At 43.3% G+C, this 27,460-nt stretch overlaps 1 protein-coding gene across 1 annotated transcript; it reads left to right on the top strand.

Annotated features, from left to right (window-relative positions):
• Positions 1–1,031: 1,031 nt before the first annotated feature.
• Positions 1,032–27,460, top strand: CDH17 (cadherin 17). The gene is made up of 18 exons (XM_053395641.1): positions 1,032–1,182; positions 2,856–2,941; positions 7,650–7,751; positions 7,847–7,984; positions 9,164–9,302; positions 10,685–10,843; positions 14,361–14,560; positions 14,927–15,061; positions 15,993–16,146; positions 16,592–16,807; positions 18,116–18,192; positions 19,582–19,773; positions 20,672–20,916; positions 22,386–22,516; positions 23,539–23,769; positions 25,109–25,225; positions 25,315–25,431; positions 27,247–27,460. Exons 2-18 carry the CDS (start codon positions 2,873–2,875, stop codon positions 27,354–27,356), a joined length of 2,532 nt encoding a protein of 843 aa, XP_053251616.1. The 5' UTR covers positions 1,032–1,182; positions 2,856–2,872; the 3' UTR covers positions 27,357–27,460.

The following is a 27,460-nucleotide window of genomic DNA, read 5'->3' on the forward strand; positions in this document are numbered from 1 at the left end:
GACTGGATGACAGCCAACCAACTGAAGCTAAATTCAGATAAAACTGAGGTACGGTTAGTGGGTGGTTCCCTAGACCAGATGGATGAGAGGTTGCCTGCTCATTATGGGGTTATATTCTCTCTGAAGAAGTGGGTACGTAGCTTGGAAGTTGCTTGAGGCTCAGGTGCCCTTCGTTGTACAGAGTGCCTTCCATCAGCTTTGGCTGGTGGTCCAAAATCCTGAGAAGTGCGATTTGTTGAGGGCACTGAAAGTTGTTAGGAGACCCCTTTTCTCTTCACAGAGCTACAATTCCTAGAGTGTTTTGTCAATCAATCCCTCTTCCCAGGGAATTCTGAGAACTGAAGCTTCATTGCCCTCAACAAAATAAGTTTCCAGGATTCTTTGGGGAGGGAACCATGACTATTAAAAGGAGTATAATAGTGCTTTGAATGAATGGGATAGTACTCAGCTAAGTTTTACTCAAGAGTAGACCCATTGGACCTGATTCAACAAAACAGATATGCTAGCAGGAGTCAGCACAACAGGGCTTTTACCCCTTTATCCTCCCCCTGTGTGCCCCTACCCCATCACCTCTAAGGAGTCAGGAGAAACCCCAGAATGACATTTCATATAATAGTTCTTTAACTGTATGGTTTATGGTTTGGATGTGACTGATTAACTGATTAGCATCATAGATAGGTTATGATGGTGCACCAATTCCTGATTTTTTTGAGCTTGGCTGATAGCCATTATAACCAAAATAATGATATGATTGTAACTATGGACTGTGAAGGGTTATCCCATCTTTACATTCTTGATAATTGTTGCTCAAATATTACATGTATTGAAGCAGCCTCATTCTCGGTATGTTTTTCAACCAGTTCTATGATTCAATCAATAAAAACTCACATGAAAGTTCAGGGGGTGAAAGATACGTGACTTGGAGGTGTGTTTGAGTGTGTGAAAGAGGGATTTGCTCTGCTCCAAACGGCTCCTTTGCATTTTATTTACCATGGTTGCCATTTCAAGCCACACCTTTCCGTTTAAGATCGGGACTTGTCAATGAAGGAAGTTAATGTTTGATCAAAACCCTGCAGAGAGGCTTAGAAACTGCCAAGGGTTCTGAGAGAGACAGGCAGGCACCACCATCTTGGGCAGGTGTGGAAATACCCTTCAGAACAGATCAAGGTTTTTGTGCACCAGGTAAGAGGTGATCTTTTAAACAAGATTTATTGGGGAGGTTTTCATACCGTATGAGATTCTTTTGATCGTTCTTGTCTGTGAGAATTTGCTTCCCTGCTGCTTGTTGAGGGCTGTTTGCTGTTACGAGCCAGTCTCTGTTAGGAGTTTCTTTTGTTTGTTAGAAAATCCAAAAGTTCCTTTGTGGAGGACGAGGCTACCAGTGGCTATTAGCCACAATGGGTATGTTCTTCTACCTGCACTGCTGGCGGCAGTGTTTCTCTGACTCCGCTAACCCAGAAATAGTACCTCAGGTTAAGTACTTAATTCGTTCTGGAGGTCTGTTCTTAACCTGAAACTGCTCTTAACCTGAAGCACCACTTTAGCTAATGGGGCCTCCTGCTGCTGCTGCCACACTGCCGCCGCGTGATTTCTGTTCTCATCCTGAAGCAAAGTTCTTAACCCGAGGTACTATTTCTGGGTTAGTGGAGTCTGTAACCTGAAGCGTATGTAACCCGAGGTACCACTTTAGCTGGGAATCACAAGTGAGGAGAGCACTCTTGCACCCAGGTCCTGCTTCCAGTCTTCCTTTGGCTGGCCACTGTGAGAACCAGGACGAAATGGGCCTTTGGCCTGATCCACCAGGGCTTTTCTTATGCTCTTATGTCCCTGTCCACGTCAGGTGACACAATCTATATTTCATATTTCTGCAGGTAGAACTGGAGGGAACTAGAGAGAGAAAAGGGGAGCTTGCACTAAGCATCCTCCCTAGAGGAAGGGTGCAGACGGTGGACTGTATGATAACAGTAGTGAGCCCCTATTATTGCACTCTCAATAGCATCCCTGCTGGGTGTTCCCTCGGTTCCCTGCTACTTTGAAAGCCCTCACTGTTTCTGTGGGGAAAGAGTTCCTTAGTTTGTGGCTTGATTTGTCCCTTTTGGAGTCTATTTTCTATCCACCTTGGGTTATAAAGAACCAAGAGAAACCTCACTCCCTTACATTATAGGGCAGTTAGGGCAGGATATTGTTTTTAGGTCCAAAGGTTCTTTTCCTCCGGTGCAAAGAGCTTTCTTAGGTGGAGGAAGCCTTCTTCTCACTGAGGAGGGGAACCTTTGGATCCAACCCGTCTACTTGCTGTGGGGCAGAAGAAGGGACTTGTTGCAATGGAGAGCCCCATAATCTGTGCCTGTCCTACCTTCCTGCCAACTCCCCTTGCTTAACTGGTGATTTGCTTTGTCTGAGTTTTCCTTTTATTTAAAAAGAAAATCTGATACCTGCTACCTCCCAATGAACAAAGGGGAGTCATATCCTCGTGGGAAAGGGTTTTTCTGTCTGGAGAGGCCCCATGGTCTTTCGCAGTGGTGGCTGCTGCCCATTGTGACAGGCAGGGAGGCCAACAGTAGATGGCGCCAGAGGGGCTGAACCAGCTAATTCTGGTTTTATTCCTGTCCTCCTCCCTGCAGAGTTCTACCAGGGGCAACACTAAGGAGAAAGCTGACAGGCAGTGGCAGCCCCTGAATTGGTTGTAAGGAACAAAGCAGGCAGGTGGGGTGGCTGAGGAGAAACTGAGGTTGGTGGGCCAGCACTCCATTAACCCCTTCCACTGGTAGTACAGTTGAATGGAGTTACTTGCTTGCCTGAACATTTAAACCTGCTCATAACAGCTACTCGAGATCTTTTCTGTGAATGTTTTATAGGAATTGGAATAATTGGAATGGAAGTTCTCACCAAGATGCTTAAAATATATCCACATCACTTTGGGTGTCTCCTCATACTTCATCTGGTAAGTCAAGAAACACCATAAGAACTCTCTAAATAACTATTTGGGAAGAAACACTTTATTCTGGCCATATGCCATGGCAAGTTCAGAGATCAGGATGGGAAGAGTCTTTTGTTGTGTGCTTTGTTTGTTAATTTATTTATTTATACATTTTCTAATTTGCTCTAATCCAGAGGATCATGGCAGGAAAATCAATGTCCTTTTCCCACAGCAGCAACAGATAGATAGGAGACAGGGATTGTCCCTTGTTTGAGTTAATGAACATAGCTGTCAACTTTTCCCTTTTTTTAAGGGAAATTTCCTTATTCTGAATAGGATTCCTCACAAGAAAAGGGAAAAGTTGTCAGCTATGTTAATGAATGCGGATAAATCGCTTGTGAAAATTTATCAGCATTATAGAGTGACTTTCTCCTGATGTAAAGTTTTTGTATGCTTGCTTTGGGCAATATATTCATTTTCGCAAGCAATTTCTCCATATGTAATGCGTTTTTTGTAATTTCCATGAATATGTGTATTTTTATGCACTCTTTCCCCAACAGACACGTTTTTGTACAACTGGAGAACCGCACCGCAAAATTTAGAGAAGCGTGAGTTTTGAAATATAATTGCTGTCTGGTTTGTGCGTTGCTTTAGGAAATGAGAATTAAGGAGTCAAATATCTTCCCCATTCCTAGCAATAAGTGGACACCTGCACAATTTTGGGAAACTTATTTTTTAAAAAAATACTTTCATTTTTAAAATTAATGTTCAAAAAAGTTTGGAAGCTGTTCAGTTCCTAACTGTACAATACCAGCACAGGAGAAAGCAGCAAACAGCATTAAGACTAACATAGCAGAGCAATGCATCACCCATTTGTAAACCTTTCATTTTAAATTTTTGGAGAGAAAAAAATGGGATCTGCTTCTTGAGTCCCACCTTGGGATGGGGGAGAAATTTCTTTCACTTTACATTTTTAGACAAACCAACCTAATTTTCACTACCTGAAACAGTACACAAACCAAAAGACAGCCATTCTCTGGAATTTGTCATGCAGTGCCCCAAGAAGAAGAAGAAAAGTTTTAAGATTTGTATTTTAGGGGAAAATGTGAATAAAAATGCATATGCTTCTGAGAATAACATATTGTTACAGGCCACCCAAATCTGCAAAGCAGTGTGAGATTCGAGGAGTTTCAACTGCATTCACCCAGGGTCTGTGTTTCCTTTCGGACAATGAGGCACAGCAGAGACTGTGGTGTCTTCATGATATATGGTTTATTTACACACAGTGCTTTTTTCTGAGGGGATGCAGGGGTACGCATACCCCTAAACATTTTGTGAACCTAAGTTTGGCCTCATTGAGGGTCAATATTTCAATATGAGTAGGAAAATGAGAGTCCCCCTAAACATTTTTTTAAAGAAAAAAGCACTGTTTACACATATATCAAACCTGAGCCCATGATGGAGGTGCTGACAGCACTGAGGCTCCAAGATGTTCTTGCTTCTTCCATAGTCACAGCAGCCTTGAATTGAAGCAGACCTCAGCCATTGCTCCCTGACTCTCCCTCCATCCTGCTGCTTACTATCTCCAGTGCAACCCTAACTCCTAACAGCAATCCTAACACCTCCACTCCGAAAACGCTGGCGCTGGCCTTTGAAACTAACTTTCAGTTGAGGGAGGGAGCCCACTCATTTGCAAATGAGATTTACCCTTGATCTTTTGTCATCCTGATCATTCATTCCCCCCCCCCAGACTACTCCCTCAAGTTAGTCCTGGCTTAATTAGCTTTTGACACACCACAGGAAGCAAACCTACACATGTCTACTCAGATGTTTACCCCATTCTATTTAATGGGACTTCCAATTAACTTTGCATAGGATTGCAGTCTGTTAGGACAAGTAGAAATCCGTGTGCCTTTGGGGTAGAGGTATTAGAAGCAATACTTTAGCATGTTGACACTTAACTAAACCCTCTGCCCAGAAGCTCCCTTACAACTGACCTGTATGTTGTCATCCTTGAGTGGGATATCTATGGAAAGAAATACGATATTTAAAATATATATCAAATTAAGTTAAATTATTCCCTCTATTTCTAAAGTTCAGAGGGGAATGTGGATCCTTATGTAGCCAGAGAGGAATAATATATCACGAAGCTTATGGGAACCCTGAGGTTGGCAGAAGTACAAAAATCCTTTGGAAGAAAACCCCCAAAATAGCCCCATGAAGACTGAAGCAGACTCAGTGGCCATGGAATGCTGACATATTGCTGGGGAAGTGAGTGGGAATGGAATGGAGTATTTTTGAGAAGGGTGTGGCTGGTTAAACAGCAATACTACACTCTGCAAAAATTTGTTGCAGATCCCACTTGTCAATAGCACAATACCTGTTTTTTACTCTGGGAACCAAATGTCCATTTATATTTTAAAAAGCAGATATATTTCATAATTATATTGTGGAACAGGCACCCAACAACACTTCCTCACATCTCTGACTTGATATATGGCATGATTGGATTTAACCTAATTGGTTTTTCAGCACCAAATTAACTGGTTTGTTGTTGCTGGTTTGAGATCCTATGAATCATCATGCTGCATTTTTAATATTTCTTGCCAGGGATTTTACTGACGGTTGAAACTGTCCTTTGCTTGCAGCCATTTCATGCAGGCGTTGGAGCAGCTGCCAAACAGTAAATGGAACGAGGAAATAGAAGGAAGTGCCCCTCCTCAATGTTTCATTAAATAATGATTCACCAGGCAGCCCAACATTTTACAGCTCACATAAAACATTTCTAATTGACAGGGAAGGATCTATACACTGATATAAGAACTAAACTTTGAACCCTGGATTTCAGTTAGAGAATTGGACTTTGCTCTTTCCAAACAGACATATTTCCCTATAAAATATGACAAAAGCAGACCTCTATAAACACTTCACCCAATAAAAGATCTTGTTTAATTATACAGAGCTCAGTGTATTCCTTTCACCCATTTCGAAGAAAGGAAATGCTATGAACATCATTGGGGCCTTTGGCACAATGTAAGCTAGTGGAACAGATAAACTAGAGAACTAGAGAACCTAAATTAGGATAGGAGCACACACACAATTTAAAATGGAGAGACATTCATGCATAATTGCTAAACCATGGCTTGGCCATCAAGGGCATGCATATTCCCGTTTCTCCTCACATGTTCTGATTCTGTAACTTAGTCCCACAAATCAAGCAACCAACAGGTTGTCTCTAAGACAGAATCTGAAAATCACTTCAGATCATTGGTTCCAGTTCTGGTTTAGAAGCAATCTCTATTTTATCAGAACTGGGCATCATAGTAAACTATGGTTTGGCCAAACCAGGAAGTAAAGGAAGAAGCTAGAGCTTGAGATGGTGAGATGGAAGGGGAATAGGAGGAAGGAGCACATAAGCCTGAGCTGGTGTACTGAGAGAGAAATGCCTCACCTTCTGCTCTGGCAGGTGTGAACTAGCAGAGCTTGAGAAGCAGCAGTGTATCTGCCACTCTGCTCTACCCAACTTTGGATTGCTCTGAAATTAAAACAAAGGTTCCCCAGCTGTAAGAACTTGTAGAACAGATGATTGTATATGTATTTATAATGAAGGAAAAGAGATGAAAATCCCTGATAAAGGCAAAGAAGAAAAGGTAAAACAGTTGATTAAAGGACAGAGAATGATACTCCTTTTCAAGTATTCATTCTTTGGGGAAAAAATGGAACTAGAACAAAAATTTCCTCAGAACACAGTGTTAGTTGTGGGCTATTCTATGTACAAGCAAAATATATTAAGGGGTGGGAGGTGAGGGATCACTAGAAAATGGACTCCATGCCAAATGTTTGTTTTTGGCAAAAAAGACCACCTTAGCCTTCGCAGTATCAGTCAAATGAAAGTCTGAAAGAAATGTCCCATGTGCCTTTAGTTTAGAAGGGCAATAGAGCATACGCGTTAGAAAAAGCTTTGCTTTACAGCATCTATTATCTCTACAGGAGCTCTTGCAAGATACTAGGTGGGGAATCAACCTTCGAACAACATGTGCACATGCAACACTTTAATGGACTGTTGAACATGAGTCATTCCACCCACCCTTGAATGCTCTGTAGTCACCCTAGCATTTATGACAAAAGGCAATATACGCTGATCCTATTGTGGAAACAGCATATAAGAACTATGCATCTGTTACGAAATGCATGTTTGGCTCCAGAAGGTAGCTACTTGCATTTCATGAGCTCAGTGGGACCAACTTTCAAGTGTGTGTAGGATTGCATCTTTACTTACACAGGCTTCATTGTTCTAAGCAGCATGAATGAGTTTGCAAATACTCACAGTATGCTAAATCTTCCATTTTCACCATTCACATTTTCTAGTGGGGAACTGCAAAGGAACGAATCAATTCACATTCTATATCTGATTATTTTCGAACTCTAAAATCTGAAAGTCAAATTCTCTTGTGGGCATCTCTGGATTGCTTAGACTTCTGCAAATTTCACAAATAAAAACTTAGAAGCTATGTTACTGCTAAATATCTATCTATTCATCTATATTATTGTGTCACACAGTATCTATCAAATGTTGTAAGGAGAAATTCCCTTTTTCAGCCAATGCAGTGTCACCGCTGCTGCAACAATGACACAGAATTACAATTATACCGCCCTGGTAGGAGGACCAAATTTTTATTAATTAATATGGACAATATTAATAATCTGGGACCCTTTCTCATTTTTCCTGCAGGTCATTTGCCAAGGTACAGATGACCCACATATAAGTGGGCCTCTGGAGGACAAGACTTTTTCTGTTCAAGAGGGGAGGACAGGAATCACCTATATCTATCGGGTAAACGGATGTCTAAAGTCTTCACTTTCAAAACTGTTTGATATTTGAGAATGGGAAACTGGAGTTCTGATTTGTTTCTTTTCCTCATGTACTAGTTTACATTGCAACCTCCGACTGTCAGGCTGAGACTGACTGGTGTGACAGATGGCAAAATATCTATTTACCCGAAAGATTGGTCTCTGTATGTTAATGGGTCTCTGGACTGGGAAACCAGAAACGTCTACAATTTACAGGTAAAAGAAAGATGTGAAATTTTTGTTTCTTTCTAATATTTTATTTAAATACTCCCAGTCAAAGCCCTCTCAAGTTGGCTTCCAAGTACACTATAACTAAGTACAGCCATAAAAATGAATAAAAACCAGTCATAAAAGCAACATCCATCTCAAAAAATACTAACCCATCACAATGACCATAGGGACATGGGAAGCTGCCTTAGACACCAAGTTACATCACTGGTCCATCTTACCCAGTACTGACTGCACTGGCTGGAAGTGGCTCTACAGGGTTTCAGACCAGAAATCTTTCCCACTCCTACCTGGAAATGCTAGAGATTGAACCTAGGAGCCTTTGCATGCAAGACAGAAACTCTACCACTGACCTATGGCCCTTTCCCTTAGAACCAATAGGTAAAGGTAAAAGGTAAAGGACCCATGGATGGTTAAGTCCAATCAAAGGCAACTATGGGATTGTGGTGCTCATATCGCTTTCAGGCTGAGGGAGCCAGTGTTTGTCCACAGACAACTTTCTGGGTCATGTGGCCAGCATGTCTAAACCATTTCTGGCGCAACGGAACACCGTGACGGAAACCAGAGCACACGGAAATGCTGTTTACCTTCCTGCTGCAGTGGTACCTATTTATCTACTTGCACTGGCGTGCTTATGAACTGCTCAGCCCTAGGAATTGGCTCCTATGACTCAGCTGCAGGCGTTATTGGACTCTTAGGGTATACTCAGGGCTTTTTTCCAACTGGAACTCATAGGAACTCTGTTCCGGCACCTTTCAGGTTGGCACCATTGCCATTATAAGAGAACAAGGGAGACGTTCATGGTGAGTTCTGGCACCTCTTTTTCTAGAAAAATAGCACTGGGTATACTGATTATTTGGACCCATTCCAATTTAGGTTCAGTCCTGGATCCGGGAACAAATGAGCTTTCATCGCCTAATGAATGACCATTATCAAGAGAATGATGATATGAAGCAGAAGAGGGGAAACCACAATGGTATTTCCATATCACTCCTAACATGCAGTTCCATCCTAGCCAATTCAACTCAAACATGGAACGACAAAACTTTGTGACTTACTGTAAACTGCTTAAAAAGGTTTTGGTACAACAAAGTGGTATCTAAATCTTGTTAGATATACTTATTGAATGACCTTGTTTTGATATCTCTTCTTTCTGCCTCAAATTAGGTGGAAGGTCTGGATGAAAATGGGCAGAGAGTGAAAGGCCCATATTCTATCACAATAAATGTTATCGATGTCAATGACAACCCTCCACAATTTTCGCAGAGAGAGTACTTTGCAGCGGTGAGACAAAACTCCCGCCCAGGTATTTATTTCAACATTTACTTGACATTATTTGGGGCTTGTAATGATTGACAAATATGACATTAAGATTAACTTAAAACTGTGATTGTTAAGCTGTGTCCGAGGTGAAGAAAGGGGGGAAAGCAGAGGAGCTAAAAATTTCATAGACAATACCAAAGCTACTCTTTCGTTACAGAAGCGGTTATCCACTTCCCAAGTATAGTCATACCTTGGGTTGAAGTAGCTTCGGGATAAGTATTTTCGGGTTGAGCGCTGCAGCGACCTGGAAGTAACAGAGCATGTTACTTCCAGGTTTCGCCGCTCGCACATGCGTTGACGGTCAAAATGACGTCATGCGCAGAAGCGGCGAATCATGACCCGTGGACAAGCAGGCGCGCAGACGCAGTTTACGTTCACTTCTGGATGTGAACGGGGCTCTGGAACGGATCCCGTTCCCATCCAGAGGTACCACTGTACAACTTGCACCATCACTAAGCATACAATTGCAGGGGATCCCTGATCTCATGACTCTCCAGTTTGCGTGCATATGTGTTTCAGTTGTGTGTTTGGTACCTCATCTGGAAAGCTGTGCTCATTGTGGGCTGAGTAGTATATTATCCCACTTCTTTTCAAGTGGCTATGGTTGAGTCTGGCCAAACCATCCCACTTCCACATTTCTCCCCCCTCTGGGTACCACAGCTGGGAATGTGAACCTGAAAGCTGACAAAATGGAGATTCAAATGACATAAAATAAGAGGGTAAATGCACAGTAGTCATGAAACCCAGAAAGGTGTGGTTTTTTTTGTTTTTTGTTTTGTAATTTGCTTGTTAAGTAAGATCAGCCAGAGGTAAATCAAACCCTTTATCTTTTTATGTGGCATGGCAACCATTTATTTGTTTTGTGTGCCATGAAGACCAAATGAGAAAGCCACTTTGAACTCACAGAAATCTATGGAGAGATCTACATGATTAAGGACTCAAGTTATTATTGTGCCTGTCTGGTATGCGGATACCAGATTGTCTGTTGTCATTCTCTTAACAGAATAAACCATCAGCCACTTTGGTCTTTGTTTGCGGTATACGTTTATTTATTGTTAGATATGCTTGTTCCAAGCTGTGAAAATAAAAAAATAAATTCTAAATAAATAACTCCAGAAAGTTAAAAATCCCAATGTGAAAGGTCACTATCATATTTTTACCTAGTGTGCTAGAATGCCAAGAAGACCTATTGATCTTTCTATTTTATAAACCAGGAATTTTGCTGTTTATTGTTCTGAAAACATTGCCCGGTTCCTTTAAACTAGGAAAGTGTGGATTACTGTTGGTGGTTCGTCTTCAGTGGAGAATAATACCTCCTGTTTGTCTTTTTGATATGTCTTTATTTTTCTTTTTACACCCAAACAGGAAAGCCCTTCACATACGTCACTGCTACTGATCGTGATGATCCCACCACTCCTCATGCACAACTGAGCTACAGCATTAGCAAACATTTCCCAGACCCTTATCAAACGATGCTTTTCCAGATTAACAATGTCACTGGAGCAATTTCCACAACTGCTGCTGGTAGGCAAGTCTACTTGTGGAACCAAGTTCCAAACAACTAAGCAGTCTGACTTGAAAAATTGGGCCAACCATTGTTAATATAAGGTGGTCACATCCAAACTCCTCCCCCCCCCAAAAAAATTCTGAACTACTTAGATTTGTGGGGAAGAAGCAGCTTTGCAAATGTGCCTCGAATTTCTCAGTGAATGCCTAGTACAAACCAATAGCAAAACACCCTATATGTTTTAGTGAATGTGAGATCAGATTCTATGCTACTTTTGTTAGTTGTTTTGCCCTCTGAGATGAAGGTAGAAGCCAGAACAAGACATATACCCTCAGACATTGGCTCCATACAGATATACAGTGGTACCTCGGTTTACGAACTTAATCCATTCCGGAAGTCAGTTCTTAAACCGAAACTGTTCTTAAACTGAGGCGCAGTTTCCCTAATGAGGCCTCCCACCCCCAGTGCCCTTCCACCGTTTGAATTCCATTCTTAGACCGAGGTAAAGTTCACAAACCGGGACACTCCTTCCGGTTTTGCGGAGTTCGTAAACCAAATCGTTCGTAAACAGTATAGTTCTTAAACCGAGGTACCACTGTACAGTTAAGTCTGTATGTAAACGATGGCTTGCAAAGTTGGATATAGATTTAGGAATGTACATTCCCTCCCTCCCTTTTTTGAATTAAGTTCCACCTCCCTTCCTTTGCCAGTATTAGCTATGGTTTAGTTTTACATGTGTAGCAATGTAAAGGTAAAGATAAAGAGATCCCTGACCATTAGGTCCAGTCGTGGCTGACTCTGGGGTTGCGGCGCTCATCTCACTTTATTGGCCGAGGGAGCTGGTGTACAGCTTCCGGTCATGTGGCCAGCATGACTAAGCCGCTGCTGGCGAACCAGAGCAGCGCACAGAAACGCCGTTTACCTTCCCGCCGGAGTGGTACCTACTGTTAAGTTGTGGGCGAACATAACACCTACGGTATTTATCTACTTGCACTTTGACGTGCTTTTGAACTGCTAGGTTGGCAGGAGCAGGGACTGAGCAACAGGAGTTCACCTCGTTGCGGGGATTCGAACCACCAAGCTTCTGATCAGCAAGTTATAGGCTCTGTGGTTTAACCCACAGTGCCACCCACATCCCTTTTGTGCAGCAATGTAGGTGAATACATTTAAGACCCTTTATGTTTGGGTACTAGATTACCTGCAAGACTACCTTCCTTTGTATATGAACCCGACTTCTTGCTGAAGACATAAGCACAGGCTCTCTTAAGTGTTCCAACTATCTCAGTGGTCTGTCTTGTCAGGATCAAGGAAAGAAAGTCTTATCAGAAGTTGTATCAAGGCTTTGGACATCTCTCCTGAATAATGATTGTGTTGCCTCAAACTCCAATAATAATAATAATAATAATAATAATAATAATAATAATAATAATAATAATTTATTATTTATACCCCGCCCATCTGGCTGAGTTTCCCCAGCCACTCTGGGCGGCTCCCAATCAGTGTTAAAAACAGTACAGCGTTACATATTAAAAACTTCCCTGAACAGGGCTGCCTTAAGATGTCTTCTGAATGTCAGGTAATTATTTATCTCTTTGACATCTGATGGGAGGGCGTTCCACAGGGCGGGCGCCACTACCGAGAAGGCCTTCTGTCTGGTTCCCTGTAGCCTCACTTCTCGCAATGAGGGAACCGCCAGAAGGCCCTCGGCGCTGGATCTCAGTGTCCGGGCTGAACGATGGGGGTGGAGACGCTCCTTCAGGTATACAGGACCGAGGCCGTTTAGGGCTTTAAAGGTCAGCACCAACGCTTTGAATCGTGCTCGGAAACGTACTGGGAGCCAATGCAGATCTCTCAGAACCGGTGTTATGTGGTCCCGGCGGCCACTCCCAGTCACCAGTCTAGCTGCCGCATTCCTACAGTCTTCTGCCATATGTTAAGATCTTTCTTGTTTTAGTAAGCCTACATGTCCAACCTAGTTTTAGGGCGCAATCCTAATTTCTCCCCACTCCTGCTGATGGGATTTTGCAGAGCAGTATGACCATGACCAGGTTTGGCAGATGGCAAGACACCAGCTGAACCAAGATAGCAGGGCAGAGGGACACGCAGGCCATAAAGGAGGGTTTGGATTGCGCCGCCGCCTATGACAATTCTTTTACTGCTGTTTCTACGGAATATTCTTTGCTCCAAACCATCATCATCATCATCTCACTGTTTCAAACTGAAGTGCACTGTCAGTTTGGACCTAATTGTTTTCCGTTTATGCTAGGAAGCATCTTGGACTATTTTGTAGGAGAGGCATGATATGATTGTTTTAAATTAGAGGAACATATACACCAGGCATAGACAAACTCGGCCCTCCATCATCCCTGACCACTGGTCCTGTTAGCTAGGGATGATGGGAGCTGTAGTCCCAAAACATCTGGAGGGCCGAGTTTGGGGATGCCTGGTATACACCCATGAAGGACACGAGGGAGGAATTCATTCTAGAGAGAAGAAAAGAGGGGGAGGCATGTGAATTTTTAGTGACAGGTGAACCATGGTTTTCAAGGAATGAGTAATAATAATAATAATAATAATAATTATTTATTATTTATACCCCGCCCATCTGGCTGAGTTTCCCCAGCCACTCTGGGCGGCTCCCAATCAGTGTTAAAAACAGTACAGCGTTACATATTAAAAACTTCCCTGAACAGGGCTGCCTTAAGATGTCTTCTGAATGACAGGTAATTATTTATCTCTTTGACATCTGATGGGAGGGCGTTCCACAGGGCGGGCGCCACTACCGAGAAGGCCCTCTGTCTGGTTCCCTGTAGCCTCACTTCTCGCAATGAGGGAACCGCCAGAAGGCCCTCGGCGCTGGATCTCAGTGTCCGGGCTGAACGATGGGGGTGGAGACGCTCCTTCAGGTATACAGGACCGAGGCCGTTTAGGGCTTTAAAGGTCAGCACCAACACTTTGAATTGTGCTCGGAAACGTACTGGGAGCCAATGCAGATCTCTCAGAACCGGTGTTATGTGTATCATGATTTTGCTAGAAAGCAAAGGGAGAGAAAGAGAAAGATATCTAAAGGAGACATTATGATAACTGCTGTTGATGTACATGTAACCCAGCTAACAAAATACTTGTGTTTCCCCCCAGTAGTAATGGGTTCAGTACCTGTCAACAGTAGTGATGTGATTATGACATTTGTGTGAGCTGCCAAAAAGATAGCCATGGTTAAGGCTGCCAAGCAGTGCTTTCCCCCCCTGGGTGGTACGCAGGGGTACGCATACCCCGAAACATTTTGTGAATCTAAGTTTGGCTTCATTGAGGGGCAGTATTTCAATATGAGTAGGAAAATGAGAGTACCCCTAAACATATTTTTAAAGAAAAAAAGCACTGCTGCCAAGTGAAGGGAGAGGGAATTTTCTCTGGGTGAAAAATGCATGTCATTATTTGCAACCTTTGCAATGTTACATTTGCAGAGGGCTTTTGTCAAGAGAATGTTGGTGCCAGTTCAATAATTGTTTCATTTATTCTCTGTTTTATTTCCAGGAGCTAAGTATTTAAATCCAGCAGATGGGATCAATTATACCATCGCTGTGAGAGTAAAAGATATGGCAGGGCAGTCAGAGAATTCCTTCCCCAGCGATGCTGACGTGATTGTCACCGTGTTGGAAAACCTCTGGAAGTCTCCTCCACTAGTAAAGCTCAAGGAAAATTCTACAGAGCCCCACCCCATGAGAATCACTCAGGTAAGATATGGCAATCGCCAACAAGCTACCATCCAAAGTCTGATTTTCAATTTCCCATGTTTACGTGCTCCATTCATCCATAAAACCATTACCACGGATGTACAATTAAAGACTGGTTCACATCTCAGGGAAAACCTTTTTAAACAAAAATGTCTCCAATAGGCACCTAGCTATTATGATACTAGGCACATGTCTTGATTCCAAAGGGCTGGAGTTGCAACACTAAAAGCCCAGTTTCTAGTACAAGCTAAGCACCCCTTTGGGGCATGTGGCACTCTTAACAGTGCCCAACTGAGGACCGCAGTTGCTAGGCATCGATATATGGAGGATTTAAACCTGCTGTTTTACTCTTCTTCGAAATGATAGGTGCAGTGGAATGATCCAGGTGCAAAATATGAAATCCGGCAAAAGGAAACGCCTCCCACTAAACTCCCATTTATGGTTGCCCAGAACGGGACTGTCTATGTAACTGAACCACTAGACAGAGAAGTAAAAGATGCAGTAAGTATTTGGGGAAAGGGCTGTCAATATACTTTTAAAGATGGAGGAAGCTACGGTAAATGATTGTAGGCATGCCACTATTGCTACTCCCAATGTTGATCTGGTTTCTTTTTTTGTTTTGTTTGCATTGGCTGCACACTGAATCAGGGGTGGAGAATTGGTAGACATGCACCTATTTTTGGACTCCAACTCCAAATAACCTCTGGGCAGATCCATGCCACACATTTAAAGCACATGACTCCCCCCCCCCAAGAACAAACTGTAGTTTGTTATGGGCACTAGGAATTGTAGCTATGTGAAGGAAACTACAGTTCCCAGGATACTTTTGGGGAATTCATATGCTTTACATGTGAGCTGGGGGTGCTCTGAAACCAAGGTGTGGATCTGCCACTGGCCACCACGGCTGATGGTCAGCAATGATAGGAATTGTAGTCCAGTAACATCTGGAGGGCCAATGGTTAGGATGGATGAATCTGACGATTTTGGTTTCCTTCATGTCCCCCCTAACCTTAATTTCAATTGGATCCATTTCTGCACCAGTTTGCCATTTTTAACAGAGAAAAAAACCTATGAAATTGTGTAAACATTTTTGTATGCATTTCCACTAACATACAGATTTCTCCTAATGCATTTCTATAATACATTTCCTAATATTCTGCACATTATTTTCACTGTTGTGCCTTTTTGTGCACAATTTCCCCTAATGTGTGCTTTTTCTGTACTCTTTTTTTTCTTGCATGGAAAAACTGCAGTGCAAATTTTTAAGGACTCACATATTGATTTGGAAAGTACAAATTTGGTTGATTTGCATTCAGATGCAAATGGAACCAATCCCCCCCCACTTCCATCCAGAGCTACATATCTCCCATTGCAGGACTAAAATAAACATTTACCATTGTTGCAATTCCTAATCACAATATTCCCATTTTAGTATTCCTTTTACGTGGTTGCAAAAGATAAAGAAGAAGACATAGCACTATCCTATCCACTGACCATTAACGTCACAGTTGAAGACATCAATGATAATCCCCCTGTGTGTGACAAAGCTTTGACTATATTTGAAGTTCAGGACAACGAACCTTCAGGTAAGGAAACATGACAAAAAATCTTGGAAACCAGATAGCTGAAACCAGTGCCAACCTTAATCACAGTGCCAATCAAATGTGAGCAAAGGTACAATCATTTTGAATTTGGACAGTTGTGCCTCTGATATATTTTGCGGTGCATCAGTCCCTTGCCTGCAGGCCTGTATTACTAGCAGCTGTGAGAATAGTGGGGTCATTTCAGGCTCTTTGTTCTACATTATTTAAAATATTGTCTTTCTATTGCTTGGGATTGGTTCCTGAAATATTTTCACAAGCACTGCAAAGTCTGTAATCCTGCACATCCTTTAGCTGGGAGTTAACCCAACTGAACTCAATGGGGCTTACTTCTGGGTAGACACAGGCTCACAACACAACGTGTTTTGTTTTCATCTGCCTTGTGTTTATTTGCTGCTCGACTAATTTTGACTTTCTTTGCCGCCACCAGGGAATTTCATAGGAACTTTTCATGCTTCGGACAGAGACCAGGAAAACAGTTTAAACTCCCGCCTATCCTACAGCATTGTGGATCAGAGCCCCAAAGTGCCTTCTGATAATATGTTTCGCATCGAACGTGGAACTGGGACGGTCAATTTACTTACCTCTGCCTTAAACAAGGAACTAGTCTCTAACTACTCTTTGACGGTGGAGGTGACAGACTCAGGTTGGTATTGCGTGCCAAGGCCCTGTGACCCACAGTTTCCTAATGGATAAAAAACACACAGGCATGAGCATTTTGGTTTATGGGTTGAAATAGGCCACAACTTTATGGGTTACAGATGTGAGCAGTTTGCCTTAGGCATTGGGTGAAGCCAGGCTATATCTCGACACCCGCCTGTCTGCAGGGACTCCATCTAAGGGTAAACCACCAATAGGGGGAGTCCTATGACTTACATCAAATAGGGGAACCCCAAAGGGTCCCTGTTGGGTTTGTGGCGTGGCCCTAGCCCATGTCTGGGTATCAGACAGAATCCACACAAACCCCGATCCCTTTAACAGGATACCCTTAATGAGGAGGGGCAGGCGGAGGCTACAACCTCCCCTCCATCCAAACAAAGGCTTACCCAATGCCTAACCTCACAAAGTTGTGACGATTGCTATGAGGTAGACGAAAACCAAATGGTTGGTGCCACTTTGCCCAGTGGAAAAAATTCCTACCCGGCCGCAACAATATGGTGACTGACATTTGTCCATCACCCATAGATTTCCACTCTGACGACTTCCTCCTCCTCCTCCTCCTCCTCCTCCTCCTCTTCTTCTTCTTCAACAAACATTTTTTATTGGTTTTTAAACATCACCAATAAAACGGCATTATCATATTGACAGTTTTATTTTCAGTTCCTTTCCTAATAATCCCTCACATGGAATTTGCCATTGTAAAGATGAAAAACAGCAACAACAACCCAGAAGGTTCCCATCATTAAAATAACACAGTCAGCAACAGAATAGAATAATAGAATAATCTTCCTAAATATCAAAATAGGCCTGAGTAGATGAAAACATAAGAAAAAGACCTACTGGATCAGGCCAATGGCCCATCCAGCCCAGCTCCCAGTTCTCCCAGTGGCCAGACATATGCCCATGGGAATCCTGAACACAGCAGCAGTCTTTCCACTGGTATTCAAAGGTATACTGCCCCCAGCAATGAAGGTAGACCATAGCCATCATGGCCAGTACCCATAAATGAGTTCTTAAATGTTCTTAAAACAACCAACTGATGAGGCCTTTGGGGAGGGTGTTCCAGAGGCTTAGTCTACAACTTGAAAAGCTCATCTCTGAGAGGTTTCTAGCTGGCAATTCATCTGACTGCAGTATTGCTAGTTGGGTCTCCTCTGATGATCACAAAGAATAGTTTGGCTGGCCCCTAACAGCAGAGGCAGCCTGCTAGAAGCAGTCAATTGAAATGTTTGAGAACCCTTGTTCTACATAGAGCAGCCTTGAGCATGATCCTGTCCTGTTCTTATGCCAACAGTATTCCAAACGCTGTGCAACGTACGGATCAATGTCATCGATACCAACGATCAGATTCCAATCTTTGAAAAATCGGATGTGAGTGTTCTTTTAACTGGTTTTGCTTTTGTAGTAGCTAGAAAACACCTGTCACTCGATCAGGGATCTTGGGACTCATCTACACGGAGGCAGAAAACATGTTTTCCCGTATTTTTCGCACCATAGGGCGCACCGGACCATAGGGCGCACCTAGTTTTGGGAGGCGGAAAACAAGAAAAAATTATTCTGAACCCCAGAAGCCAGAACAGCAAGAGGGATCTGGCTTCTGGGATACCATGTGGCTGTTCTGGCTTCTGGGGTAACCGCGCCAAGCCTCTTCAGGGCAGCGGGATGAAGGCTCCCCCTGCCCAAAGAGGCTGCGCAGGGCTAAAGCAGAAGCCAGGACAGACGCGTCGCTGAAGGGGCACTGCGCCTTCTCTCTCTCTGCGCAGCGCCCCTCCTTCACAGGAGAGGCGCTGCGCAGAGAGGGAGAAGGTGCAGCGCCCTTCAGCAAAGCTGGAGAAGGAACAAAAGGAGACCATTCTGTTCCTCCTCCGGCTTCCAGGACAGGCGCATCGCTGTGAAGCGGGAGGAGGAACAGGAGACCCTTCTGTTCCTCCTCCGGCTTCGCTTGATAGGCGCGTTGCTCAAGGGGTGCTGCGCCTTCTCTCTCTCTCTGCGCAGCACCTCTCCTTCACAGGAGAGGCGCTGCGCAGAGAGGGAGAAGGCGCAGCGCCCTTCAGCGAAGCTGGAGAAGGAACAGAAGGAGACACTTCTGTTCCTCCTCCGGCTTCCAGGACAGGTGCGTCGCCGCGAAGCCAAGGAGCCTGCATTCGCTCCATAGGACGCACACACATTTCCCCTTCATTTTTGGAGGGGAAAAAGTGCGTCCTATAGAGCGAAAAATACGGTAAATGTGTTGTAAAGTGCAGTATACAAATGTGACACTAGAGGGCAACAATGAGCTATGCACAATTCAATGTATTTTTCAAAACTTTTTTTTTTAAAGCATTTGCACAGCGTTTTTTTATATGTGTGTAGATTCCACCTTGATCCAATAAATGATTGCCCCCTGACAATGAAAATGTGATATTGATGTAGAAGCAGGTTTTTGCGTATGCAGTTTCAGTTAGATATAAAATCATAGTGTTGGGCAGATTGTGGTAATACGGAGCCCAGAGTGAGGACATAATTTGACACCCTCTCCCCTCTTGCCTTCCATGCACATGTTGTCAAATGTACTACGTCATAGTTTTGCATTGGTTCGGCACCTTGTGTGTGGGGGAACCCATCCCCACTGCCCTAAACCATTGTTTGGATGTGACCCTTGTAGATGAGGGAGAGCCCACTGTCCACCTTTGTAACTGGTTCCATTGTCAAGCTATTTCTATCATTAAGAAGTTTCTCTTCATCTGTACTGATTGTTGTTGTTTCTTCTTTTCTCTTTAGTATGGCTCTATGACTCTTCCAGAAAACATACCATTGGGAACAGTAATACGGGAAATCCAAGCCAAAGATGCTGACGAACCCTTCACTGGAAGCTCTCAGATTGTGTACACAATCGATAAGGGAGACCCCAACAACACTTTTATAATAGTGACAGATCCAAAAACAAACAGAGGATATGTTCAAATTAATAAGGTGAATAAATTTTGTTTCTTTCCCTGATGGATCATGAGTAAGGAAAGCTTAACATTTAAGTGAGGTGGGCTTAAGAACTTGGCCATCCATTGTGGTAATTGGAGGAGACTCCTCTTGGCTACCCCATCTACGGAAATTAAGCAAGCTGTGACCAAGGGCTGGGCCTTCTCTATCCTGTCAGCAAGACCATGGAATGCTCTTCTCAGAGTTTTGTACCTGACTTCCAGTTTTTAAAAAATCTATTGGTGGGAATGAACCTGTTGTTCTCCAAATGTTGCAAGACCACAATTCCCATCACCCTGACCTTTGGCCATGCCGATTGGGGCCAATGGGAGCTGGAGTCCTACAATAGTTGGAGGGCCATTCCTGCTTTACCACATGTCAAAAACTGGTACAACACTAGTAATAATGCCTCTGAGGATGTTCAGAGCTAAATTTCCACCATACGGAGCAGCCATAGGGATTAGAGAACAGCTTTCAAGGCTTCCCCCAAAGATTCCTAGGATCTGTAGGTAACCCATCACAGAGCTGCAATACCCAGCATCCTTAACAAACTACACTTGGGGGCAGACATGTGATTTAAACATAGGGTGTGGGTGTGACCAAGATCCATTAGAGTGGTACCTCAGGTTACATATGCTTCAGGTTACAGACTCCGCTAACCCAGAAATAGTACCTCGGGTTAAGAACTTTGCTTCAGGATGAGAACAGAAATCGTTCTCCGGCGGGGCGGTAGCAGCAGGAGGCGCCATTAGCTAAAGTGGTACTTCAGGTTAAGCACAGTTTCAGGTTAAGAACGGACCTCCGGAACGAATTAAGTACTTAACGTGAGGTACCACTGTATTTGTTCATCTAGCTATTCCTGATACAACTGGGTTTTCTCTCCCTGCTTTCCTAGGCTCTCGATTTTGAAACAACTGATGTGTATAACCTCACAATCCAAGCCACAAATCCTGAACCTCTTGTGAAGGGGGTACAGTACAATTTAAGCTCCATTGCTTACTTGAGAGTCATAGTTATTAATGTGGAAGAAGCACCAGTTTTTCTCAAAACCACTCATACAGTGGATATACCTGAAAATGCTACTGTGGGTACTTTTTTGACAACAGCGACTGCCTTTGATCCAGAGGGTGACTCGATAAGGTAAAGATGATTTTCTCTCTAAACTTAATCATGGTCAAAGTAGACTTTACGTTAATCATATTGTTGAATTAAGGTGGCCAGCTGCAACAGAGAGCGAGACTTCTGCAACTTTAAAGGTTGTGTAGAAGCGGGGATTTCAGGGGGAAAGAAGATAAACATTTCTCTGGAAGATGGACACTCAGGGCTTGTAACTGTGTAGACATTATCTTTTTGCCCAGGCTTCCCCTGACCCATAAGATCGGACTCTGCTTTGATCTGTTTGAATTCCCTTAATACATATTTGTATTTTTTCCTGTATTGTTTCATTTATTTAACAAAATTTATATCCCGCAGGATTGTAATAAAACATTGAAGCGGTTTACAAAAAAAGCTACATTTAAATTATCAACAGAAGACAGAAACAGGTTTTTAAAGACGTTCAAAAGATAATTAAAATCAGTGGTAAGCTAAAAAGGAGATTAAAACTCATGTTGACATTTTACATGTCCAGATAGGCTTGCCTAAACAAAAATGTTTTAAGCTGATATTGAAAATAGTGTGCTGAAGGCTCCCAGTTGATGTCAGTAAGCCAGCAGTTCTATAAAGTGTAGTTTCTGCCGCACTAAAAGATAAATTTCTTACAAGAGCAGAAACAAGTACCGGTATTATGTGGCACATACTGGCAAGGCAATCCTGCAAATAAACCAGCCCCAAGCTGTTACGGACTTAATATACAAATAGTAATGATTTGTGAATTTGGGACGTTGAGGTCTGTGGAATATACAAATTGTAACACCTTGAACTTGGGACGCGGGCGGCGCTGCGGGTTAAACCACAGAGCCTAGGACTTGCTGATTAGAAGGTTGGCAGTTCAAATCCCCGCAAGAGGATGAGCTCCCATTGCTCGGTCCCTGCTCCTGCCCACCCAACAGTTTGAAAGCACATCAAAGTGCAAGTAGATAAATAGGTACCGCTCCAGCGGGAAGGTAAACGGCGTTTCCGTGCGCTGCTCTGGTTCGCCAGAAGCGGCTTAGTCATGCTGGCCACATGACCCGGAAGCTGTACACCGGCTCCCTCAGCCAATAAAGCGAGATGAGTGTTGCAACCCCCGAGTCAGCCATGACTGGATCTAATGGTCAGGGGTGCCTTTACCTTTTAACACCTTGAGCTTAACCCAGTCTTTATTTTCATATGCTTTTATACTACTGTTTTACTGATTTTATGTTGTATTTTCGTTTTAGTGATACTGTTTTAATGTCAATTACTGCTTAGATACATACACTTATATGCACCCAGGAAGCTGTGACCATTAGATGTGGTTCCCCTTCCTTTCTTTGCATTACAGAGAGGGGGAATGAGTCAACAGCGCTATAGCGTCTATGCAACTCTTTTGATAGGACATTCCTGCATCTGTAACCAGCTATCAGTGAAAGCACATCAGGCTTTATGAATAAGCTGGGTTCTTATATATTGACCTTCTTCTTGCAAAGGTACGCGCTCAAAAGTGATGCCAGGAAGTGGCTGCGGATTGACCCTCTCAATGGCACAATATATACTGCTGCCCCGCTGGACCGGGAAACTCAACAAACCTACACAGTGCAAATAGTCGCAACTGAGCAAAGTAAGAAAAAAAAGAAAGGAAGGAAGTTACTCCCAAATTAGAGGTGACCCAGGACAAAGTGCCCCTCCCTGGCAGGCCCATCCTACATTGGTGCCCCTCCCCTTACATAATGGGTGTCAATGGCACCACCATTAAAAATGTCACACAGCTCCCTGGACTGATGCGACGTTAAGCACTCTGGGATTTTTAAAAGGATAGCTTATAGCTCTCTGGTACAAAGGGCAGATGTTTGTGCCAGTTGGCTACATACATAGCCTGGATTAATAATAATAATAATAATAATAATAATAATAATAATAATAATAATAATAATTAATTTATTTATTTATTTGTACCCTGTCCATCTGGCTGGGTTTCCCCAGCCACTCTGAGCGGCTTCCAACAAAGATTAATGTCACACATTAAAAACTTCCCTGAACAGGGCTGCCTTCAGATGTCTTCTAAATGTCAGGTAGTTGTTTATCTCTTTGACATCTGATGGGAGGGTGTTCCACAGGGCGGGTGCCACTACCGAGAAGGCCCTCTGCCTGGTTCCCTGTAACTTTGCTTCTCGCAGTGAGGGAACCGCCAGAAGGCCCTCGGCACTGGACCTCAGCGTTCGGGCAGAACGATGGGGGTGAAGACGCTTCTTCAGGTATACTGGGCCGAGGCCGTTTATATTTAGATATTTAGGTGTTTATAATTCCCAAATGCAGAAGCTTCATGCCCTCAAGAAAACATGTTGAATAGACTGGAGAAGATGGAGGAGTCTAACTCTCCCTCACTTATTTTCTTCTTCTTCTTCAGTATCAACTAGCAATCTGTTCATCATTATTTTAAATGCAGAGAGGCTGGCACATACTATAGTCATGCGTCCACATACGAACGTAGCAAATGATGCTCCCAAGTGCCACTGCTGGCATTTCACAGATGTTGGCATGCTGAACACCCCATCCCACTCAGTGGCAGAGAGTCTCTGAAACTTTGGAGAGCCCCTGCCCATCAGTGTGGAATATTGTTTCGCACTCTGTTCCACTCCACAGCTAAAGCATCTCGAAGCTCCACAGCACAGCTGAGACTGAACCTGAAAGATGTGAACGACAACCCTCCGAGGCTAGAGAAGAACGTTGTGTTCTTCTGCCACCCTCTCCAAGGAAACGAGAAAACGAAAATCGAAGTTTCCGATCCGGATGAACGTTCATATGTTCAGAGATTCACTTATTCCCTTGTTGGTGCAGATGCAATACAAAACTGGAATGTTTCTAAACCTGATGGTAAGTTTTTGATCAGTTCCATGGCAAATGCAACCCCAGTGCAACCGAGCTATCCAGTTTAGGAAGGAGCTCTATAGCCTTTTTATGGGACTCTGAGTTAATGACGTATATATTTTCAGAGATGGGGAAACTCTGATCTTCCAGGGGTTGTTGAACTCCAACTCCCATCATCCCTAACATTAGCCCATGCAAGCTGGGGCTTATGGGAGCTGGAGTCCAACAATATCTGGAAGGTCTCAGGTCTGCATCTCTGCTTCACAGGTTATCTGTTATTTTTAAACTGTTCAATATTTATGCATTTGTGTATGGATTCCTGCCTATTGTAGAGACTCGGACCCAGCGAAGACACGATAAATGCAGTCACATTTCTTATTCATGGCACAAGGATTCTTGTCTTAGTTTCCCCGATTATAATGCTACCACTTCTATCCTGGAATCTAATGTTCCTTTATGGAACTGTGGCTTTTTGATCAGTATACTGCCATGCCGTACTAAATTTTTAAACATCATGTGATATCACAATGCAAAACTGCCATGATTTTCTGGGCTGATGGGTTGTAAATCCCCCCCCCGAAGCAAGTAACATGGGAGTGCGTACTAAACTTCCTCTAGATTCTGCTAGTTTTCTAGAGGTGGCTTTTATGTCATATGAGAGGTCACATAAAATGTAGAAGCTATCTGGTAAGGAAACTTGAGTGAAACTCTGGGAAAGAGCATGAATCTGCACCTGCAGCTCAGATTCAGGTAACAGGCTTGACCCAGCCCAAGTCCCATAGATTTCCATGCTTACATTTGCCATTTAAATCAATGGGACAATGAGTATCCAATCATTTACTTGGATTGCTCCCCCCCATGAATTCCATTTTACAGGTCTTCTTTTTTACTTATTTATTACCAGATAGACAAATAGCACTCTCAGTTCTCTGAGCGCTGGTGCTTACGTAGCCATAATGGCAGTACCCAAAAGAGACATATGAGCGAGCTTAGGGGAACCCTAAGGTTTGCGGAAGTATAAAAAATATTGAAGAGGGGGACGACTGATTCCTGAGGATTCCTGAAACAGACCAGTGAGGACTGATGGCCCTCAGTGGATACTGAATGCTGACTGACAATTGGGGTGTGTGTGTGTGTGTGTGTGTGTGTGTGTGTGTGTGTGTGTGTAAAACTGTGTGGGAGGAGGAATGGAGTACTATTGACAAGAGCATGGCTGGCTGGCTGGGTGAAATGCCACACTCCACAGTGCAACATTTTGTTCCAGGTTACACTTGCTCTTATTATTGTTGTCACCATCATCTTTCTTTTTTGTTAAAAATTTACCATCCACTGTTTATATTTACAGGCTTACTTGCCTACATTTCCCCAAGGAACATGAAGCTTGAAGAGAAAGACTATTCCGTACCATTGAAAATCAATGACAACGGAAGGCCGCCTATGGAAGGAGTTGTTACTCTGAAAGGTACAGTGAAAATGGTGTCTATGCTCTTTGCTTTTTCCCCCTTTGGCTATTTTCTCTTAATGCCTGGGAATTTGTGGTTTTGTCCACAGTGAGACTGTGCAAATGTACAGAGGAAAATAGATGCTTCCTGGCAATTGATGATGGACCTTCACTTCCGACAGTTGGGATGGCAATTGGAATTCTGGCTGGAGTACTGCTAATCATTGGTAAGTGCCTGTTTTAAATGGGCCTAATGGTGAGAGTGGGACGCGGGTGGTGCTGTGGGTTAAACCACAGAGCCTAGGACTTGCCGATCAGAAGGTTGGTGGTTCGAATCCCCGCGACGGGGTGAGTTCCCATTGCTCGATCCCTGCTCCTGCCAACCTAGCAGTTCGAAAGCACATCAAAGTGCAAGTAGATACATAGGTACTGCTCCGGTGGGAAGGTAAACCGGCATTTCTGTGTGCTGCTCTGGTTCGCCAGAAGCAGCTAAGTCATGCTGGCCACATGACCCGGAAGCTGTACGCCGGCTCCCTCGGCCAATAAAGCGAGATGAGCACTGCAACCCCAGAGTCGGCCACGACTGGACCTAATGGTCAGGGGTCCCTTTACCCTTTACCTTTAATGGTGAGAGTAGGGCTGCCAGTAAGAATGGGCAAAATTCTCCGTTTCAGTTTCTCTTTTTTCCCAATTTTAAGTTCAGCTCTCCACATTTCTGCATAAGCTTATGATTTCTTTTTAAACGAAAGCCCTCATGAATATTCATCAGCACCTGTGTGCTTATTTCCCCAAATATATACATTTTTGTACGGAATGTTGCATAAGTTTGCAAGTTCAATTGTTTTTATTCTGAACAAAGCAGGCTGATGATGCTGGACCTCATTGCACTCGACTGGACAGCAGCAGTTGACAGAACTTAAACAACTTGACTGTTTTGGGGGTTTCCCTCCCCCACTTTCCAAAACAAGACAAACCCCTTGGGGGAATTTTAAAAATAAATTTAAACACTGAAGGAGCCAAGATGACTGACTGGGGAATTTGGCTTTCAAACATGCAAACAAAAGCAATATATATCGAGCACAGGTCTTTGTGGTTTTTGGAAGCCGTCAACTGTTGGAAGCAAATTGAATAAACAGTTATTTGGATTCATAGGGAAAGGCTATTCGAAAGCATGAATTGGATAAGGCAGGCTGAATTTGCAAAACTTTTGCTGCAAGGGGGACAAACTCTATGAGACACTCCCTCCCATCACGTTTCGTGCAAACTTAGCTTGGAAATGAAGGCTGCAGTCCACAACTTAGTGCCAGGAAGAAACAGTCACCATGGAATAATTGTAGACCCAACTATGCACTTTTGCACGGCTAGGAACAGTTGCAACTCTCTCACACTGAAGGAAATCGCCATTGAGCATCTTTCTTTAAGGATGTGGGCAGAGGATTGCTCTATCACAACATCTCTAGGGTGCAAGCCCCACCAACTTGAATGGCTTTGAAAGCGAACTAGACTGATTCATGCAGTATAGATCTATCAGTGTATAGACGATGCAATGCCTTGGCCTACAGACTTATGAGATCTATAGACAGAGTTAGAGATCTAGGTTTCCTAGATCTATAAGTCAGGGCATTGCATTTAGGATAAATTAAGATGACAGGTAGCAACTGAGCTTGGCTCCCATTGAAAGGTGGCACTGCTGCCTGCCCACCACTAACATCACCTGCAGATCTGACTGAGAGGGCAGTGAGTAGTGGCATGTGCAAGTTGAGTTGGCTAGGGACTTTTCTGAGCATCTGGAGCACTTTGTCCAGTGCCAAACCTGGATGACTGCTGATGCTGTAAGTGTTCATCAGATTACATTGTTGGGCTGTTATTTTAAACGCACACAATAGGAAGTAAGCCCCATTGAACACAGAGGACCTTAAGAGTAAAAATGTTTTGGGTTGTACTGTAAAAACCTGGGCCTGTTTTGCCTGCAAAGTGTTTGCCAAAGCTAATTTTGCTTAAAGTGTGAGATAAATATCTCCTTTCCCATTTTGTTCCCTCAGGTATCATTTTGGGGGTCGTCTTTCTCAACCTGAAACGCAAAAAGGAGTATGAGCTAAAGGCCCAGACAGCAAATGCTGTGAGCCCATCTGAATTGCGGAACTTGACGTAATTGTTTTACCAAAAGGAACACTTCCATTGTGGGGTGTTTTGTTTTTTTAACTAGTTTTGTTGTTATTATCTGCTCCCATTAAGAAATTCCGTATTTTCCACTAA

Source organism: Podarcis raffonei, chromosome 7 (genome assembly GCF_027172205.1).
Source record: "Podarcis raffonei isolate rPodRaf1 chromosome 7, rPodRaf1.pri, whole genome shotgun sequence".
In the NCBI taxonomy this organism is placed as follows: Eukaryota; Metazoa; Chordata; class Lepidosauria; order Squamata; family Lacertidae; genus Podarcis; species Podarcis raffonei.